Consider the following 21,345-nt stretch of genomic DNA (forward strand, 5'->3'; position numbering starts at 1 on the left):
ACAATAATCGGCATGAAAATGAGCCAAAAGTAAATTCCAAAACAGTGGAAAATAATACAGAGAATAGCAGTACAGATAAGATAAAATCTTCAAGAAACTAGACAAGATTCTGCATTGTCCTCGATGCAACAGTTTATACTTGGACGATGATGATTGTTTATTGAGAGGAATGTTGATTAAGCATAATACGAGCGGGTGCTGAGGTACTTGACGAGGACGGTGATGGAAAGATTTCAGCTTGTAAGTTGAGGAACAGAATAGGGATGCTGGGTAGGGAGGTTGGGTTGAGAGAGGCTGAGATTGTGATTGCGACGGTGGATTCTGACCGTGATGGGATTCTTTGTTTAGAGGATTGAGTGAAGATGCAAGGAAGGAGACGGGGAGAGAGGGAGAACATTGGGAAAGATTGAGAGTGTGAGAAAAAAAATGACGTCTCATATTAGTCATTTCAGTTTTAACGTCGTTAGTTTTGGAGGATGATAAAAAATTATAATTTTTTTTAAGGAGAATGATGAAAGTGTACCAAAAAAATCGCGTGATAATTGAAAGACTAAAAACATATTTAACCATAAAAATAATTACAAAGAGAATTTATACGAATTTTTATTCTAAGAACTAAAATAAAATTTATAAAATAATTATTTGTTAGTTTAGTTAAATGCTAATAAAAGTTGAGAATTTTTTCATTATAAATTAAATAATACTTTTTCTATTATGTCATTCGATACAAATTATAGTTTAAACTTTAATTTATATATTGTAAGTAATAGTTTATGTCTTTATAATTATTATTGGGTTTTAAAACAAAAATAAAATATTGCCAATAAAATTAGTGTCACAATAAATAAAATATAAAATTTATATTGTAAAAATTAAAAGAATAAAAAATAAAATCGAAAAATATAGTAGAGAAATTAGTAGCGTATTTAAATAAATTTGAAAACATATGAAGTTAAAAAGATGGTATATGAATAGAAATATTAAAATATTAAAATATCCAAAAGGGTTGAACTGGCCATGCTTACCTGGAGCGCACTAGCGACGTTCATGATTCAGCCGTGTATTGAGGTGATTATTGAACATGTGTGCATCACTGAATGGTCACCATTACTGACCAGCTCGTTACTCAGCTCAACCTCAATCTCACTGTAAGAGACCTAATCAGCGTTTTCATTATCCAATTCTTCCTTGGATTGAAACATTTGCTAGCAGAGAGAGAGAGAGGGATGGGTCACGAACACTCCAAACTGTCAGAACCAAAGGGATCGCGTCGTGCTCGCTTCAAAGAGCGTTTGCGTCGTCACCTTCACCGCCGTCAAAGCGGCAACGGCTCTTCCGCGAACAAGCCACTAACTGCCGATAGCTTCGCCGGAATCGCTCTCCTCGCTCTCCTTAGCGTACGCACATTGTTATTTCTTTTAATCTTCCATTTTCTGTTTACTTAATGAACGCAGCTGCTGCTGCTTCTTCTTTTTCTGTGTTGCAGGCGGAGATGGAGTTCAAAGATAAATGGATTGCGTGCGTTTCTCTCGGAGAACAGACTTTTCGTACGAACACCTCTGATAGGTTTAGCTCTTCATCTAACCACTATTTTTCAATTCTGCGACGTCTATTCCTTTTGTTAATAGTTTGTGGGTTGTGTATTGATTTGTTTTATTATTGTTAGTGCAGCACAGACAAACCAGTTTGGAACTCAGTGAGTGCTCTAAACCGTTACTGTTTCAAATTAAGTATGTTTGCTGAAAAGGTGTTTCAAACTATGTTTCGTCCATATGACTGGCTTTTTCTTCTACAGGAAAAGAAACTTCTTTTGGAACAGAATGGGGCTCATGTTGCAAGAGTTTCCGTCTTCGAGGTATGCTAAAAGAATTAGAACCTTTTAGTCTTTTACTCTAAAACATCTTTTGGGGGGATGTCACTTTTGTCAGATTAAAATGAATCTTGCACGATATTTCTCCTGCATTTCATGAGCATTTTTTTGTCGGTGTCCCCTATTTTTTAAAATATACTGTACAGAGTAAATTTTTTTAAATGTTTTCATTCTGCATCTCCTGTTGCCTATTTTGTTTGTGAATATAAGTTTTATATTTTTTTTTCACATGTAGACGAACAAACTGTCCAGCAATACTCTTGTTGGATACTGCGAGGTTGATCTACTTGAATTTCTGACCAAGGTGAGGAAACAGAAAAAATAGAGAGTTTAGAATTGTTAATATATTGGTTTATTCTTTATTGTTTCAGCAATATTCATTGTTGTGAACGATATGATCATGCAGGATTCTGATTCTGAGGCTGAGGTATTTAACCTTTTAGATCCGTCAGTTCCTGGAAAAGTGGTTGGCAAGATTTCCATTTCATGCTCTGTAGAGGTATGTATGGCTTATGATATAAATTCTAATATTGTTTGAGTATCGTAGGGGTTTCTAACTATAATAAGCGCATGCTAACAGGATCCAATTGAAACGGAGAAAGGCTTTGTTAAACGCATTCTATCTATAGTGGTAAGTTTGATCTCCCTCTGTTTTTTGATAACATGTGCCAAATGTGGGGCTTAAATAAAAAGACATATGAAGGTAACGAAAAAAGTGATGATGTATAATTTCATTCCTTTACATGAGGGTACTATCATGATATTAAGCCACATTATGACTGTGCCTACGAGTCCTTGTTTCAATATTCCACATTAGTAAGATGTTGTACAAATTGCAATAACTGATTGAATACATACCAGAGTATTTGGAATCTACGAATTATGGAAAGCACAACATGTAATTTTTTATCATCTATGTAATTTGAATATTCTGTTCTCATGTTGCACTGTCTAACATTTAATATCAACCTGAGAAGTGATGTTTGATGCAGGACTACAATGAAGATGGAATGCTTTCACTTTCTGAATTTTCTGATCTAATTGATGCTTTTGGCAATGAAGTTGCAAACAGCAAGGTTCATACCTGAGTGGTTATTTTGCACTTAATATGCTCACATTACCTTTTGTTTATGAATTATTTTCTTTCCAAACTAATTTGCTTGTGTACCTGGTTTTCATTTCTGAGTCTGATTTGCCGTCCTTCTATTTTGGAGTTCTATACTTTACATAAACCAGTGACATCTTGATTGTTGGTACTTAGAACCTGGAATTTGGTTATATTGAAGTCCAAATCTTCCCTGCAAGCTTGTGTGGAACTCTTGGCTGAAATAATGAATCTATACGCTGTGCATATTGAAATGGTGTTATAATATGATAACTAGTTTTATATGTGTACAATTTTTACTCTATCATCAATACATTATTTTTCACCAGAAAGAAGAGCTCTTCAAAGCAGCAGACAAGAATGGAGATGGTGTTGTGAGCATGGAAGAGTTGGCTTCACTTCTTACTTTTCATCAAGAACAGTAATGTCCCATCTAAATTACAAGTGATAAAAGTTTTAATTTTGTTTGACTGTTATCTTCTTTTGCTAGAAGTTTGACAGTATTTAGTAATTTAACTGGCCTCTCTATATCATTTTTTATGATTTGATGATTTACAAACTATAATTTATTTGAATTATTTTGAAGTTTTTAGTTTATTTTTATTTTTTATTTTACTTATATAGCTTCTGGTATTGCAGGGAACCATTATTGAATTGCTGTCCTGTGTGTGGCGAGGTTCTTCAGATTTCTGACCGGTTGAACAGCATGATCCACTTAACTCTTTGTTTTGATGAAGGGACTGGTAACCAGGTGATGACTGGAGGGTTCTTGACAGATAAGCAGGCTTCTTATGGGTAAATTTCTTCAAATTGCTGCTAATTTAGGCATTAATGACAGACAGGGTATGATAATCTTTATTGACCTAATGGATTATACCCCAGTTTTATTGACTAGGGTTATGTATTTATGATTTGCATCATATGACAACAAAAAAAATACTTGTTTTTTTCTTTCTGTTTATATAGGTGGTTCTTCAAACTGAGCGAATGGGCCCATTTCTCGTCCTATGATGTTGGAATTCGATCTGGATCAAGTGCATCCCATATCCTGGTATACGATATTTTCCACCAACTTGCTTTTTCTTTTTATTTAACAATTGAAGTACATTTATATGATATATTAGACATAAGTGTATGTTTCGAGTCATTTCAGGATGTAAAGACCTCTTTGAAATTTCTTCTTTGCATTGGTAATACTGGGTTTGCCCAATCACATCCACCAGAATTAGAAGAAAGGCTTCCATGCTTACTTACTAACATATATCATCCCAGCACCCTTTTCAGCTGTTCCCGTATAACAATGTTTGACTTGCATAACTCTTTTTAAATTATTGACAATTTGAATTGTGTTGGCTTAAGATCTCTATACATCTCCATCAAGGCAGTGAAATAAATATATTATTCGGATATCATTGGATTATGGAATTGGAAAAATAGTTTAGAATTTTAATTTTATAATTATAGATTGTTCATTTGTTTGAATTATGCAAATAATTAGACGTAGAATTAGAATTCTAAATTCAATTTCAATTTCCTAATTCTACAGCACTGGCTGTGTGAAAATGGTGTGGAGGGGATGAGAAGTGGGGGTAATGGTGGTAGGGTGGGTGGTTGGGATGTTGGCAGTATGTGTAGCAGTAGCAGAAATGAGGAGGGTGATTTCTCAGTATGGAAGTTAGGAATTGACAAAATTTAGGGTGTTAGTTGACTGGAATGAATCAACTTAGGTACTATGGAATTCCATGAATATGTAATGCAATTGGGATTATGATTCTCTGAGGGAATTCCCAACATAGAAATTAGGAAATTTGATTAAATTCTATCTATGGGTCAATTATGGTAATTTTAAACATAGATGTGTGCCTCTTGACCCTCCCAACTTGTTATTTGATATTAACTTCTTTTGACATCAGGTATATGATCGGAAGTCTCAAAGGCTTGTTGAAGAAATAATTGACAAAAAGATTGTTTTGTCAATGAGAGCCATTTATCAGTCAAAAATTGGCCTTGGCCTAATGGATATAGGTATGATTTTTTTTTACTACTATTAATGATTGAAAGAAGCGCTTGGCTTCGTTTATATATAGCTTCACCAATAACTAGTCGCCACCACTCCCTATTGTGGGCCATGTGGCAGTTGCTGAGGTGTTGTTGTTCGTAGGGTTAATGCTATAGAAATATTGCTTGTTAAAAATTGCTGTACAGATATTACATCCAGCTGCCATTCTTTAAGATGTGTAAGTAAATTATACTTGAGAAAAATACAAAAGAGTAGAAAATGAATTTGAGAGGATGATTTTCTCTCTTAGAAGAGAAGAGGATAGAAAAAGTTATATCTAGAAACTAGTAACTTTTCAATAAATTTTATATACGAGAACTTATTCTAAAAATTATAAATGATGGAAAGTTCTTTGGAAAAGTATTTGTCATAATGAACCTTTATGGCATTCGTATCACTTGAAACCTGCTTTTTTTGGCCAATTTATAGATTCAAAATGGATTTGAATGATTTTTTTCTTTTTCATGGAGTTACTTTTTGTGTTTAATTTAGTGAATCTATCATATGCAGGGGTGAAGGAGCTCTTGCAAAGCATTTCTGAAAAACAGGGAACACGAATGGATTCACCTGAATCTTCTGCAGATATTCCAAAATTTATTGAATCTTTTAAGGTGTAACAATGCTTCTCTTAGTTCTTTGTGAATCGCGTACTTTAATTTTGATACGAAAGTTTGTAGTTGTGCAGTGCCTCTTGACTAACTTTTGACCAGGGTTTCATTCATTACGGTGCCCCGTAATTCAGCATTACGGTTTCTTTTGGATGATACCTTATCCTCTCGTCTTTTCCTGCATTATCTAATAGTATGTGTTTAATGGACGACCCATAATAAGGGATTTTTACAAGTGAAGTAAATAAACACAGCCCATGTAATAACAATAATAAAGAAAGGACTATTGAATTATCTAATCCAAAGTTTCGTGCATAGAATCCAAGGAACTAGGAAATCTCCAATCTTTTATAAAGAAAATGATAGGTAAGAGAAACTGAAGCTGCCCAGGTACCCATTTTGATCTTGCAAGATTATTCTGTATTTTAAAGCAGAAGAATATTGCTTTTTTCTACCACTAAAATATTTAAGTCGAGCTGGTAGCACTTTTAAATCCATGCCTAGCATTTTTTACTTGCAATCCCTAAGAGCCACTAAACATGTATGAAATATTGAAGGATTAAGAACATGGCATTATTCTAATCATATGACATAGTGCATCCGAATTGACAATGCGACAGAAAATGACATTATTCTTGTGTCTATACATACAAGCATCACCAACACTAGATGATCATGTATGATGCAAAAGTTAGTGTGTATATAGGGTTAAATTCAAAAATTTTCTTGTATGAGTGTTCTTTTTGTTCAAGTATTTTTGAACTACTTTTTACTGATTTTGTTCATTATTTTTACTTAATACCTTATTTTGTCCCCAGTTTCGCTCGAAAATGTCAAATTAGTCCATCCTTTAAAAAATGCGTCAATTACGTCCTCACTTAATAAAATTTGCATCAATGAAATCCCTTCCGTTAAATCCGTACAAACGGCGTTAATTATTTTTCTCTTTCTTTAGTTAACGCCGTTTGTACGGATTTAACGGAAGGGATTTCATTGATGCAAATTTTATTAAGTGAGGACGTAATTGACACATTTTTTAAAGGATGGATTAATTTGACATTTTCGAACGAAACTGGAGACAAAATAGGGTATTAAGCCTTATTTTTATTCTTTAGTTTAGGAGAAAAAATAATTATTCTACAAACCGATTAGGGTTCCTTTCTTTTTTCTGTTTTGTACTTTAGTTCTTCTTGTGCTGCACATGTGTTTCTATAGTTGCTTCCTTCTTATAATAAATGTAACTATTGTGTTGTCTGTAGGATCAAATCAATTTGGCTGAGGTCAAGTATCCACTGGAACACTTTAAGGTAGGCCAAACTTTGTAATGAATTTTAATTGATATGTTATTGTTGCATAATTGCTTCTGAAAACACTTTTTGACCCTGTTAGTTGTTTAGTACGCTTTGCTGTTCAGTTCAATTATGCTGAAACTAACGTTGTTTCGTTTCATCATATACATACAGTCTTATATCTTAATTTTAATGAAGTTAAGCATTACATGCTGCTAATTTTTTCAACAAACATTAACCTTGTCCCATGTTTCCTTAAAGCTATTGCCATACTTTGTAGCATCGCTCTCGTGTCTATTTTTAGAAATAATCGGATACCCCTCATTCCTGTGAACCCCCAAACATTCCTGTCGTTAACAGCTTCTATTCCCGATTTAAGTATATCAACTCGTTGAATTTTACTTTTCCCAGCCAGTCTTGAAATCAACAATTTATGTCAATCCTGCCTCCACCCTGCCAGCTTAAGTTAGATTGTTGAAGAATCTCTACTGCTTTCTAGTTGAATAGATCCTCTCTATTGATCGATCTTAACATAATTTTATTTAGGGGGGAATTGAAAGAATTTGTTTTTCATTGAGCTAGCAATATACATATTTGGTTGTACTAACAGTTGGAGTAAAGATGAGCGGAAATTCGGAGCAATGCGTGTGCTGAAAAGCATGTGGAATTTTAAATAGTAGTGATTATTTTGTCACATAATATTAATACATTTCTTAAATTACGGTCTTTGCAGACATTCAATGAATTTTTCATTAGAGAGTTAAAGCCTGATTCTAGACCAATTGCTTCTGCTGAACGTGATGACATTGCTGTATGTGCTGCTGATTGCCGTCTTTCGGCATTTAAATCAGTTGATGATAGTAAAAGATTCTGGATCAAGGTACTTCACCTCTTTCTTACTATAAATATTAAAAATAGAGATACGTGAATCTATTTTAGATGCTTTGAATTGGTTTAGAAGAGCTTAAAAGACGCCTCTTATGATCTTCTATTTATAATGATGAGAAAGTGATACAATGGGAAGATGAAAGATCAAAGGACTACACTAGACTTCCTAGGTACAAAACTAGGTATAACTCATAGGTTGCACTAGACTCATAGGTGCAGGTGGAAGTAGTTCCCAACACACTACTCCCTACTTTAGACTTAGTAATTACTCTTACATACATAAATTTAATAATTATTCTAATACTTACAACTCTTGAACATGGAAGACTTCTGATCTCGATGATGCAGTTTGTTTCAAAATCAGTTAGAAGCTGGAAAGTATTTCTTATTTTCAGCTCGGAATTAAATAAAGATGATATTATTGTAATTTTATTTATTGAACTAGGGCCTGTTTCACTCACCTTACTTTAGGACAGAGATGGGGGGCAGGGAAGAAATGGTTTTGCAAATATTAGATTACAATCTCAGGTTTGTTTTTGGCATGCACTGTTTTGCATGAAATCAAGCTTGATAGGTAACATACAAAACTATTTAGATGCTTAAACGATTTTAACGATGAAATGGTCGTAGTGTTTGTGGTAACTGGAAGTTAACTTATCACTGTGTTCACTGCTTTTTCTTTATGATAATTTTTCCATTTCATCACTTTTTATTTCCAAGAAGTTATAATATAATATTAAGCTAAGCCCATTGATGAAATTATTGCCAGCTAGAGGCAAATAAAATTATACTCCCTAAAATGTTAGGATATCCCTCATTTTCTAGTCCTTTAATCTTTTCACTTCCTTTATTTATCCCAAAAGAAGTGTTTTTGTCATTATTTGTTTCTTTTTAGGGTCGAAAGTTTTCAGTTCAAGGTCTTTTGGGGAAAGATATGTGTTCGAGTGCTTTTGTTGATGGAACAGTGGTGGTTTTCCGTTTGGCACCACAGGTATTTGTTGCTTTCTTTCAAAGCTATTTTAAATTTCTATATAATTTGATTTCAAATTTTAATTGTAATATATATTTATTACAGGATTATCACCGTTTCCACTTTCCAGTATCAGGAACTGTTGAGCAATTCGTAGATATCCCTGGATGCTTGTATACTGTATGTGTAATAATAACTTGAGGAAAATGATATTACACACACACACACACACATATATATACATATAATGAGAAAATAGGTTATGCGCACAGATAGTGTAAAGTAAATTTCTCTTCCAATCACATTATCATGTCAGTTTGTTATTTTTACTATAATTACCTTACAGTTCATACTGATGGTGGTTTTTTATTGGTTGACAATATTGATTTCTTTTACACTGTAAGTGGATAACCACTAAATTCTCTCTCGATACACACACACATATATATACTCTTATTTTTTGTCAATTCACACTGTTTTCCTGATAGTGTTGCACTCTTCAGGTCAATCCCATTGCTGTAAATAGCAAGTACTGTAATGTTTTCACGGAGAACAAGAGAGTTGTTTCAATAATTTCAACAGTAGATTTTGGAAAGGTTGGTTTGTGTCTGAATTTTATGTTTGACTGTATCCTTCTGAATTTGTTCCTTAGATTTTTTTTTTCCGAGTTACCTATAGTTTGCTGTCTCTACAATTTTATAATTTCCAACCTGTATTGACCAGCATTGTATAATTTGGATTCAGGTGGCATTTGTTGCAATAGGAGCGACGATGGTTGGTAGCATTACTTTTACAAAGAAAAAGGGCGACTCTGTCAAGAAGGGAGACGAGGTTTGTCAAGTTACAGTTGTTACCGGTGTTCGTTTCTTATATGTTGTATTTGTTTAGAAGTGCCATTTGTGTGCTTAATTTACAGTTTGGATATTTCTCATTCGGTGGGAGCACTGTCATTTGCGTATTTGAAAAGGTTGGTATTTCTATTGTGAGAATGTTTGAAATTTATTTCGTTGGACATGGTGTTTATTATTCCTGACTGACATCGCTGACCTGAGTTATATGTTTAGTATATCATACAAATGATTCGTGTTTATCATGTCATTCCTGTTTGAAGAAAAACTATCAGACAAGGGCTAAAAATCCTTTATCCAATTAAATTTAAATGTTTCACTTGATACTGACTAAATATATTACTAAGTTTAGCATGCATGCTCCTTGGCATTTCTATTATATATACAGGCCAAAATTACAGTGTAATATTCAAGATTGACGGAGGATGCCATAATTGATTTTTTAAAATTCAATTTTTTGTAGGATTTTACAAATGATAATCGAGATTGATGCGTTCTCACTTGCTATGCGTGGTTTTAATGAAAATTTGTGGTTTTTATGGCTTAACAGTTGAACAAGTTAATGGATAAATAAATAAGAAAACATAAGCGTAACAGCAAGCCATTTCTTTGGTTATAGGCAATGCAAATATACAATTTGTTAAAGAATTAATATATTTATTACCATTTTGGAAACATCATCTTTACAGAGCTTTTAGCTTAAGATTGAGAAACGCAGTGACATTTTTTTTTTCTTTGCAGGATTCAATTGCAATTGATGAAGATCTTCTGGCGAATAGCAACAGGGCACTCGAGACCTTGGTTTCTGTAGGGATGAGATTGGGCGTCTCCACGAGAAAATTGTCTTGACATTGGATTGATTTGGAAATGTTGAAATAGAATAATAATGAGAGTTCTTCTCCCAATTTGTAAAGTAAATCTTTTACAACCTCATGATTTCGTGTAGATTGATCTAGATAGAAACATCTGGGATAAGTTCGGCCTTGTAGAGATCCATTCTTTATATAAAGAGTAATAAGCATGGACAAATTTATAAAGCAGTGTGATGCATGAACGTATTTACAAGTCATTGCATAACCTCATAACCTGTTTAGTGGTTTAAGATTTAACTTTATACATCATGCACATGGGCTGATATAATGAAAGCAATTTGCATATTAACATTTGAGTAGCTCTTGGTGAATATTGGGCGGGTTACACCTCTTTTTCTTCCCGAAGGAGTTCAGATCTCGATGTACGGCTTGCTTCTGTGAATTGTACAAGTCTGTGATCGCTTCAACTTAGTAAAATGATACCATGAGCTCATCATGTTATTCTATTGTTAATTTAACATTCTATAAGTTTGGTTTGACTGATCCCTTACAACTTTACCTTTATTTCTGTTTCTATTACACCAAACCATTTTTATTGGACTAAAATTTAGGGTCAATAGTCAGAACTGTACTTTGGGTTCATGTATACTTATGAAAAGTGGAAGCATTCGTGTCTTCTTATTCTTTTCTAGACTAGACAGAAAGGAACGAGGTTTCTATTTTATAGGTAAGAGTCTATTTTATTCCAGTAGTTAATTTTCATATTGAGCTATTGTTTATGAGTTTTACTATCTTTTTTTAACTCAATTTACTCGAACTAGTTATTGACTTATTTATTTTATCTCATTCAAACGTTAAAAATAGTTATATACGAAAACATGAAGAATGTTTATGTATATTATTAATGAGATAAAATTAAATATAAAACTGATAGAATAATTTAGAATCAATAGATTAGGACTATTTTGACAACCATCTTTACTTGGTTGCTAAATGTTATATGCATTTGCATAAGCTCATTTTAATCTATTTCACTACATTTTATGAATAAATGTCAAGGTAAGTTATTTAAAACTTCTTTAATGATTATTGCTATTAACTTTGTAAATAAATTCTTCATTAACAAGACTTATTCAATACAAAAATAGCTAATTACAGAAAAATAGCACAAATATGTAAAAAAAAAGTTAAACTGCTTATTTTAATTATATTTTTTACGGAGATAACTTGTCTTTTTAATCAAAGCTACTATTATAATCTCATTTACATGTTTGAATTATAAAATATATTAAACATTTCAATATTTCAATATTTACAAGTTATAAATTAAACTAGTATACACATAAAGTTTAATCATTTTTCATATTTAAAATTATGGGCATCTAATGTTTACTTTTTTTAAAAATATTTCTATGAATTTCACGTAACATTATGGATAATTAATAATAATAACAATATTAATATTATTATTATTAATAATAATATTAATAATAATAATATTTATATTTAAATTTATAGCATATTTATAGTTGATGATTATTTAATTTTTTTTATTAATTCTTTTTAATTTATCACATCTATCACATTATATACAATTTTTTACAAACTTTCTTCTCAAATCTACTAAAAATCACACCATTTTTCCTTAATCTAAATAACACCACAATTATCTTTTCATCTCTTCAAATTCATCAACTTAATAATATGTTCCTCAAATCTTTTCGTCTATCCAAACATATCCTTAGTTTCTATTGTTAGTGAATTCACATGAGGTTCAAACAATATATTGAGTGTGTTTGAATGCTCTTTTATGCTATTTACATTAAATCAATATGGATCATGTCAAAACTAAAATGATTAGTTTTGCCTGTTTTGTAACGACTTTGACATAAAATAAAACCTTCAATTCACTTCTTCATTATCTTAATTGGATGTAAAAAGTGATTAAGGATATGTTTCACACTTCAAAGCAAATGTCAATTTTTTTTCCTATACTTAATACTCTATCAATAATAATAATAATAATAATAATAATAATAATATATTATTATTATTATTATTATTATATATTGAGCACATTCTCTTCACTTTACAGCCATACGAAAATTAATATATATTAGTTGTTAATAATATTATTTTTAGGATTTCAATTTTTAAAAAGTAACAGAAAATAAGAAAAGGATGTATATTCTAAAAGGAGTGGATATGGGGCAGGTGAGCGTTGGTTCAAATTGGGCCTTTCTAAAATTTGTCCAAGAAAACAAAGCTTGGTCCAGTCCGTGTAACCCTAGTTCCTAAAGCCATTAAAACGCAGGGCATTATCACTCGTGGCCTTGTTTTCGCGGCGCACATCAGAACCCTACTTCTTCAGATTCCGGTCGCACGCGCCGTCACAATGGTAACCTTCTCCTCCATCTTTGTTTACTCTCAGTTGTTTTTCATCGTCACTAGATAACTCTGCTACCACCAACTCATCGGCCTTAGACATTTTTTTATTTTTCGAAATCAATTAAATTTTTCTCAAGCCCTAGCTTATTGAATTAGATTTGAAATTGAGGAATATGCCCCTATTTAATTGAGTTGGGGTTTAGGTCGTGTTTGGTATAACGATTTAGTGCTCGTCTTATTGTCGCCGTGAACAGGTAAACGTTCCAAAAACGAAGAAGACTTACTGCAAGAGTAAGGAGTGCAGGAAGCACACTCTGCACAAGGTTACCCAATACAAGAAGGGTAAGGATAGCATCGCTGCTCAGGGGAAACGCCGTTACGATCGCAAACAATCCGGTTATGGCGGACAAACTAAGCCTGTTTTCCACAAGAAGGTAACTCCTTTTGTTCTTTCCATTTATCTGCGTCCTATTTTTTAGTCCATAGATTAAAAACCTTTGTGTTTGTTTGCTGATAGATAAATATTTTTTTATTTTTCTTTCTCTAATAGGCCAAGACCACCAAGAAGATTGTCTTGAGGTTGCAATGTCAGGGTTGCAAGCATGTTTCCCAACACCCAATTAAGGTCAGTGTGTGGACAACCTTACATTTTTCTGGGTTGGTGTTTTTTGGCTCGGGATGTATCTGGCTGATTGTTGGTTTTTATTTATGTTGTGCAGAGGTGCAAGCACTTTGAGATTGGTGGTGACAAGAAGGGCAAGGGAACTTCTCTTTTCTAGGTTGAGAATTAGGATTTGCAGCTTTTGCGTTTCTGCAATGTTGGGATGTTTTGTTTCTGTGTGGATTTATTTGCTAGTTATATTTATTATTTCGCAATACCTTATTATGCGATTGAGAAATGAAAACTAACATCATTGAGTATTCGTTTTCCTTCTCTTGAATTTGTCTTATTGTGCCTATTCTTTTGCTTCTGGGTTGCCTGGTTATTCAGGGTGTCTAGGATAGCTGGTTTTTTTTGGGATCATATATGTGAAGTGCCGTCCGGAAAGTGTCCATACGTCTACTCTTAACTAAATTAAGGAGTGGTTATATAGCAGTTACATTCTCTTACCCTTTTAGATTGTGTCTACCTGTCTAAGTAGCCATTGATTTAGAGGAGCCATGATTTTGGGGGTTTTAGTGAGTCCTCTGACTAAGTTTCAGCCTTGAATTTTAGTTAGTTGTCATTACATTGGTGCAATGAATTTGTTCTGGAGTTTGATACAAGAGTTTATGATAAAACGGCGCAGTTACCAAGTTAAGTTGTCTGGACTTGTCTTAAATAGGTATTGCGAATAATTATTTATAGTTTATTTACGTAAAGTTTCTTTCTGAGTGTAGTATTTTTGTAATCGATATTGACCCTATATTACAGCATCTTTTAGTCTTTCCTTTGGGGTAGAGCCTCTAAATTAGGAGCAAACATAAAATGTTAATTCAATGTATTTATGATATGATCTTAAATTGTTTGCTACGAAATTAAGTTAGGTAAATGTTCAATTTGTAATTCAGTCTAGTTTGTATAAATAACTGGTACGAGTAGCATATACTGTATTTGGTCTGTATGAATTGGGTTCTTAGAGAAGAATGGGTGACCTAACCATACATTAAAGTCACCTTGTCGATCAATCCGTCTTTTATCATAGTTGCCATTTTCTTTTTCTTCTTTAATGTGTATGTTAGATATGGTTAAAGATAAAATGAAAAGGTAAAATGACTACGTGCTTGCGGTCTATCTACCTTAAGATGATGAGTAAGAACTAATAGAAATATAAAATGAGATAACTAAGTAAACAAGAAACGTTGAGCAATTGATGACTGATTATTTAACTTTGCTTTTAAAATTAAACGATGTTTTTAAGGAAAAAAAATTAAAACAAATTTTAGTTGAATTTTGTACCATTTTTTTTCTCTCTATAAGGAGTATTGGGCCTAGATTATATTATGTTACTAATTTGATGGAATATATACCATTAAATCAAAAGCAAACTTTCAAAACTAAAATCAATTGAATTTAGATTATCAGTGACATTGAGAATAGCTCCTGAACTGAAGGAACTAGAAGGCACTGACAAATTTATTAAATTGACGTGTTGTACTCTTTAAACATTACTGTATGTAGTAAAGAATTGAGTTATTGAATAATTAATGTCATCGTTAACTTACTGGATACACGAATCGGTTTTAGTATCATATAGTATTTTAAAATTTAACTACTTTGGTTAAAATTCGGTTGGTGTGAATTGGATTGGATTTATTCAGGAAAAAGTTCGTAGTATTTTACAAGCTTTCTGAAGTGGCAACGGAAGAAAACATTTAATACCGTAAGATTTTGTAAGCGATCTTAGTTAGCATTGGCAATCTTTAATGTCTTTTTTGATTCGTATTCTAATAAAATAATGAGAACATGTGTTTCTAATGAGATGAGTAAAATTTTGTCACTCAGAATAAAAGAGTGAAAGGGTAGGGGACAGGTCCCAAGGAAGGAAAAACCTGTCCTCGGTCCTAGTCAACGTTAAAAGTTGCGGTGATTTTGCGGATAGCCTCCATTGTAAGATTTATTAGTATTGTTAGAGTGCAGTTTTGCGACTGCTGCTGGTCCTTGCACGCCATCCTTTGCATATTGCTGCCACATCATCTGTTCTTCAACCAAAAACCTCTGCTTCTTCTCCATATCTGACATTTGAACGTAAGAGGGAGGAGCCACAGCCAATGAAGCTGCAAATGGATCTGAATTGGAATCTCCAGGTCCTGATGTTGGGGGTGCTGGCAATGCTAGCATTGAAGGCCTTCCAGCCGAACCAAGTGCCACACTACTAGAACTTCCATTCATCCCATACCCTGGTCCTTGCATGACTCTATTCACCTCTGCGTGTTTATACATGCCATCCAACAACAATGTATCAAAGCCACCACTATATGTAGGCTTTTGGTTGGACAAGTTGGATGTTGATTGCACAAGTGCTGTTTCCCAATCTGCCTCTTCATCAAATGCATGCCATGGAAGCGCTTGTGTGGAACCTGCTCCTCCTGCTGCTGCTTCTCCATCAAACAAGGCCAAGGTTAGTTTATCCCCTTGTGATTCACTAGTCATCGCGTCATCTCCTAAATTCAATAAATCACCCTCTGTCTGCACTATTTTTTCTTCCTTTGGCTCCTCCTTCACTTCTTCAACCGCTTCCTCCTTGATTTCCTCAGGCGGTGGTAGTGCCTTCGTTGCATTAGGATCCTCTTCCGGTTCTGGTTCCGGTTCCGGTTCCGGTTCCTTCTCTTCTTCCTCCTCTACGTTTTCATTCATATTTTGTAGTAGTTCAGGTCTGTTGCATTGCGCTAAGGCGGACTTGTCCTTGATAAACTCTTCCATGACCTCTAACTTCTTTAACGTGATCCTTTCAATCTCAGGGTACTCCGAAGAGCGTGCGATTCCAATGTTCCTAGACCATCCGTAGAAGAGGTCTAACTCCTCAAATTGCTTCCCAACGCGGCAAAAAATGTCATACACCTTCACACACTCCTGTACCTCCATGTCAGGGAACCGATCAATCAAGATAGACAGTATATCTGATATATCATAATATATCTGAAAACTCTCCTTCACTAGCGGGTAGAGAGCCACTATCACAATACGATGGTTCTTTGCCGCCCCTGTTGCATTGAAATAACCAACAATAAGATTGCTTTATAAAACAAGACATTCTGATCATTCATGATAGAAATGCATCTCTAAACCAGAATGTGAACTTATTGATTTATAAAAGGCTACTTGAAAGAAAATCCCAATTACAGACCTGTAGGGCGGCAAGCTAAAAAGCGCTCAAGCAGCAAATGCAAATGCTGCATTTTGGAAAAGATTTGCTCTAACTTCATGTCACGTACTGGTGTGGATCTTACACCCATTTCTCGTTCTTTTTCTATTTCTGCTTCTCTTTCTCTCTCTTCATCTTCATCAACACTATACCTGCCGCTTTTCCCACGCCGGCTTTGCATCTTGTACTCAAGCCTTTCATCTAGAAACAATGCAGAGGTGCGCACAAACGCAGAGAAGTCCCACGAACCAGATTTGGAGTTGTCACGAAAATCAGACATGTTGAGAAGGCGAGTCCCGCGTCGAGTGGAGAAGAAAATTTCCTGCTCATACGCAGGATCACCGTCTAATAGCAGCCTTTCAATCAAAATGAGCGTTTTCAAAGCCACAGTCCAGCTCCTAGTCTTGTTGAGACGTCTTGCAAGGGTGTTAACACATGCAGTGATGAATGCTCGAGAGTAACACGTGAGGCTCAGAATCTCCCTTATGTACTTCTCTTCTGCAGGGTATTCATCGTGCCTCGTTGCCTTCACAATGGCCACATCAAGGTCTGCAAGCGAGGCGCTGCTTCCCACCTTCGCTAGGCCTATGCTTGTTTGATCCTTAACTGCCCCTAGGGCTCTTCTCAGCTTTGAGTTTTGTGGCATGCTTTGCTTTATTACCTCCTAGATATTCTAATTTCCGACCCTAACGCTAAAATATCTTCAAAATCACCACACCCTGCAAATTTTTTTTCAACGTTCTATTTCAAATTGTAAGATTTATGTATGATGGTAAGGACAAAAAGTAAGGATGCTTTTGGAATCCAACCTGCTTCGAGAGCACCGGAAGGAGGTAATTAAGATTTTTCAACGATTTTTTTTTCTTAATCACAAATGTTTACGGATATCTCTGGCATGTATAAAATGCTGTCTTTGTTGGAATCTTCATGCCAGATGTTGTTACAGGAAAATGAAAAAAAGAAGATAAGAAAGGAAAAGGTAGATAGATTTTTCTATCTCTTTCTTTTCTTACTCTGTGAGATTACAACCCCTAAGCTCAAATTGGGTAAAAATTCCCCGTTTTCTTAGCATAAAAACGTGGGAAACAAAGGAAATGCAATGATATTATTGTATGCGTTAATACCCATTTGAAACCAGTTTGACTCTACTCATCACAACTGGGCTTTGCCATATTTGGTAGGCTAACTTCACCCTTTGACCTTTTCAACGTCAACCCACTAAAAATATGTTTAATATTTTTTTCTCTCTTTATCTGATTTTTTTTTTCGATTTAGTGTCACTATTTTGAAAGGTGTAATTTTTTCCTAATTTGATTGAAAAGTAAATTATTTGTTATTTTCTTTTTGATTTGGTGTTTATGCATTCTTCTCGTTTAATTGTCATAAGAAATCATATCTACCCAATATTTTAATCACAATGGTTAAACACTGCAACATTATTCATGGCAAAATGATATTACCAATATGAAGCAAATATTGAATCCACGGACTCCATCAACCCACATTAACTAAAAAACAACCTTAAACCTCAGTTAACATTTACACAAATTTACCCAAACCAAACAAGCTAGAGGTGTGATCCTTTACACAAATGAAGTGCCCATTGAGAAGTTGAAAACATAAACAATAAGAACGTATAAATTTAGAATATAAAGCAGAGGAAGCTTTCCACCTAAAAAATAACAAAACCAGAAGCCATAAATCACTTCATTATTGGTTGCTTATTTACTTCAATTGAATTGTGAACACACTGTCCTGATTTCTCCAAGGAATCCTGTCTTGACACCAATTTGGCCCATCCTCACGAATGAATCAACAAAATCAGCTTCAAAAGAAGGCTCAAACATTGGACCCAAGGGAGAAAAGTAAGAGTCAATGACATTCTTTGTGGCTATGTCATCATTGAGTCTGGCATCAGATTCTAACACAGCAAAACCTTCCTTTATGTTCTTCAGAATGTGTACGTCAAAATTCTGCTCACTGCCCTCGTCAATGGCTAGCCTAACATTAACATCTCCATTCTGAGGGCACTTTGCTTGCAACTGTGGGAGAAAATTTGGACTAATTGATGGGTCTGATCCTCCACCACTTGGAAAAAAGTTGTACAGTCTTTTAGTCATAAAGAAGCATGCTGTGGTTCCAATTGTATGTGCACCTGAGATTGTTTTCAAAACTCACAATATTACACGAAAAAGAAAACACCAACTTTTACAATCTTTAACCAAGCCAAGTTTTCTTTACTTGCTTATTATTCTGGCTTACATATATTTGTCACTGTCATAACAGTCACCTAGCTAATTTACCATAAATTCTAGTACTTATACGTTCTCAGTTAATCAGAATACACAAAATAAATATGTAAGAGAAAGGGACAAACAAGCATATCTCTATCAATACCAATACCAATTAATGTGGATTGCAACTGTAACTCTGCATGTGCAACATTTGTAAGATAAGAACTGTCATCTGCCACAATTTTGCATTGGGTTTGATACGAAACTTTAAGCGGTCAATGAATTAGGTGAAACCAAAGCTAAGTATAAAAGAAAAGCGAAATGAAAGCTGGCACACATAATAATACCAATGAATCCCTATTCTTACAGCTATATAAAATTAAATATGTCCTCATGATAAGACATAAATTAAATAAAGAAGTCTCACATGTATCATTTATCATCCATCAAATAGAAAACATGATAGATCTTTTAGCAAAAATTATACTAAACAGATATAAAGGGAACATATGCAACTTTTCAGAATCATAGGTACTAAGTTTATGAATAAATTAAAGTGGTAGCTGTTATGGCAAGGTTTCTTGAAAGGTGAAAATTTGTCAAAAAAAGGAAAAGATTACTTAAAAAGATGATGATCTCATATCATATATTTGAACAAAAGATATCGTGTTTCAAAACAATTTCTGCAAAATAAGTTATACTCTCTTTTTTCTTTATCTTCTTCATCACAATTTCTCTTTCTTCGTTCCTTGGGTCTTTCTTTCAAAAGAAATGCTAGTATAATTTATGGTATAATTAGAAATTGTCTTCTGGTAATTCCTAGGACTTCAACATCAATTTCCCAAATTGGCACAGGCTTTCGTTGTATTGTAAAGCGGAGAGTAACATCTGCTAAAATAGTTTAATATCATAGGTTTGGTAATTTGGCCATAGCAGGTCTTTTAATTTGGTTTTTTTTGCCAAGGTTCATATAATTTTTCATCTTCAACAACCATGTTCTCACCTATTCAGCATGACAAAGATAGCATAGTGTGTGAGAGAGTACCACTGAGAAGAACAAGGTCTTTCACTGTGAGACCCTTGTTCAGAAACTTGGTCTTGAGTAGCTCAATTGAATCACTAACATCTGGCATGTCATCTGCAAGAGAAACATTTGAAACCAACCCATCTCTCCTCCCTGTTGGAACTTCATATGTTGGTCCATTCGCCTACGTTCATATCAAACATTATCTAAGTCGCAACTTACAAGAACAAACTCTTCCATCAGCAACAAGAGAAAAAGCATGAATTAACTAATAATAATGAAGTTAGTTAGTACCAAAACAATAGCCTCTCTAGCTGCCAATGCCACTATGTCTGCACAAGAAACCACACCAGGACAAGATCCTTCCAATTCTGCCTTGGCTTTTTCTATCACATCAAACCCTCTAACCCCTTGATGTCCAAATGCGTGTCTCTCTGATTCTGGACCATTCTCAATCAGAATTGAACCATCACAACCCTGAAATTATCCCATCCATTTCAACCGTTGAAGCCAAAAGAAAATAGCACCATGTTATGTATACATAAATATCAATAATACAGTTATATTATTCAGAGAGACCTCAACAAAGCAGTCATGAAAATGAAGTCTGAGCAAGACAGCAGCCATGTTGGTATCAGAGAGAGCAGCTTCTCTAACAACGTCACGGACAACGGAATCTACCTGAGGACAAGTGTTGGAGTAGAACCCTACCTCAAGCTGACCATCAGAACAACCCATTAAGAATGAGAAGAATAAGAGAGACACAACAAAGAGCACCGTCATCACTGCGAGTGCAACTCTGTAGATGAAATATAACTAGTTATAAGCTAACACACTAATTAATATATATATATATATATATATATATATATATATATATATATATTTATTGTTGAAACTATCGAAAAGAAGATTCATCATAAAACATAAACATTAATAACATTTGAGTCTAATTATGTAACGTATTAACACTATTTTTTATTCAAAATCTTAAAATAATAGATTAAGAATCTTTAATTTAATGTGAGAATTATACACACACTTAATTCCTAATATATATATATATAATAATATTTGTTCTCAACACAAATACATAAATGGTTATTTTATAATGATGCTAATGCGAGGAAGAAAAGGTGTTGATGAGGCTGAAATAAATAGACATAGAAATTCATATTGTAGACGGCAAGTTGTCAATAAGTTGGCCACGTTTCAACCAGTGCATGACTCTTGTGATTATCACTTCTCCTTTACTTCTGTTACCAAAGTCAATTCTGCATCCTTTTCATTTATCCTCTTTTATAAAAAAATGCATGATTCAGTTGCACGCACTTCAACCTCTCTGTTACCAATTATTACAACTCACTTCATTTATTTGAGAAAATTACGTGAATTAAAGTTTTTC

General features: G+C 33.9%; 4 protein-coding genes across 4 annotated transcripts; 2 read left to right on the forward strand and 2 right to left on the reverse strand.

The window, feature by feature from the left end:
- The first annotated feature begins 1,028 nt into the window (after nucleotides 1-1,028).
- On the forward strand, nucleotides 1,029-10,677 carry LOC124846967 (phosphatidylserine decarboxylase proenzyme 2-like). Its single transcript, XM_047324340.2, has 21 exons — nucleotides 1,029-1,397; nucleotides 1,487-1,566; nucleotides 1,672-1,696; nucleotides 1,796-1,855; nucleotides 2,106-2,174; nucleotides 2,277-2,369; nucleotides 2,451-2,501; nucleotides 2,863-2,946; nucleotides 3,305-3,396; nucleotides 3,615-3,770; nucleotides 3,942-4,026; nucleotides 4,889-5,000; nucleotides 5,545-5,645; nucleotides 6,902-6,949; nucleotides 7,665-7,811; nucleotides 8,715-8,810; nucleotides 8,895-8,969; nucleotides 9,293-9,385; nucleotides 9,534-9,620; nucleotides 9,706-9,756; nucleotides 10,379-10,677. The coding sequence occupies exons 1-21, from the start codon at nucleotides 1,098-1,100 to the stop codon at nucleotides 10,484-10,486; spliced, it is 2,013 nt and encodes a 670-aa protein (XP_047180296.1). The 5' UTR covers nucleotides 1,029-1,097; the 3' UTR covers nucleotides 10,487-10,677.
- Nucleotides 10,678-12,689: 2,012 nt separating this feature from the next.
- Nucleotides 12,690-13,760, forward strand: LOC124846986 (large ribosomal subunit protein eL42). The gene is made up of 4 exons (XM_047324370.2): nucleotides 12,690-12,847; nucleotides 13,092-13,271; nucleotides 13,388-13,462; nucleotides 13,557-13,760. Exons 1-4 carry the CDS (start codon nucleotides 12,845-12,847, stop codon nucleotides 13,614-13,616), a joined length of 318 nt encoding a protein of 105 aa, XP_047180326.1. The 5' UTR covers nucleotides 12,690-12,844; the 3' UTR covers nucleotides 13,617-13,760.
- Nucleotides 13,761-15,275: 1,515 nt separating this feature from the next.
- LOC124847118 (ENTH/ANTH/VHS superfamily protein) lies at nucleotides 15,276-17,966 on the reverse strand. The gene is made up of 2 exons (XM_047324519.2): nucleotides 16,665-17,966; nucleotides 15,276-16,521 (listed from the first exon to the last, which is right to left on the reverse strand). The coding sequence occupies exons 1-2, from the start codon at nucleotides 17,326-17,328 to the stop codon at nucleotides 15,392-15,394; spliced, it is 1,794 nt and encodes a 597-aa protein (XP_047180475.1). The 5' UTR covers nucleotides 17,329-17,966; the 3' UTR covers nucleotides 15,276-15,391.
- Nucleotides 17,967-18,156: 190 nt separating this feature from the next.
- Nucleotides 18,157-20,760, reverse strand: LOC124847017 (peroxidase superfamily protein). The gene is made up of 4 exons (XM_047324405.2): nucleotides 20,520-20,760; nucleotides 20,235-20,417; nucleotides 19,962-20,124; nucleotides 18,157-18,837 (listed from the first exon to the last, which is right to left on the reverse strand). Exons 1-4 carry the CDS (start codon nucleotides 20,721-20,723, stop codon nucleotides 18,413-18,415), a joined length of 975 nt encoding a protein of 324 aa, XP_047180361.1. The 5' UTR covers nucleotides 20,724-20,760; the 3' UTR covers nucleotides 18,157-18,412.
- Nucleotides 20,761-21,345: the final 585 nt, after the last annotated feature.

Source organism: Vigna umbellata, chromosome 5 (genome assembly GCF_029865625.1).
Source record: "Vigna umbellata cultivar VRB3 chromosome 5, Vumbellata_1.0, whole genome shotgun sequence".
Lineage (NCBI taxonomy): Eukaryota > Viridiplantae > Streptophyta > Magnoliopsida > Fabales > Fabaceae > Vigna > Vigna umbellata.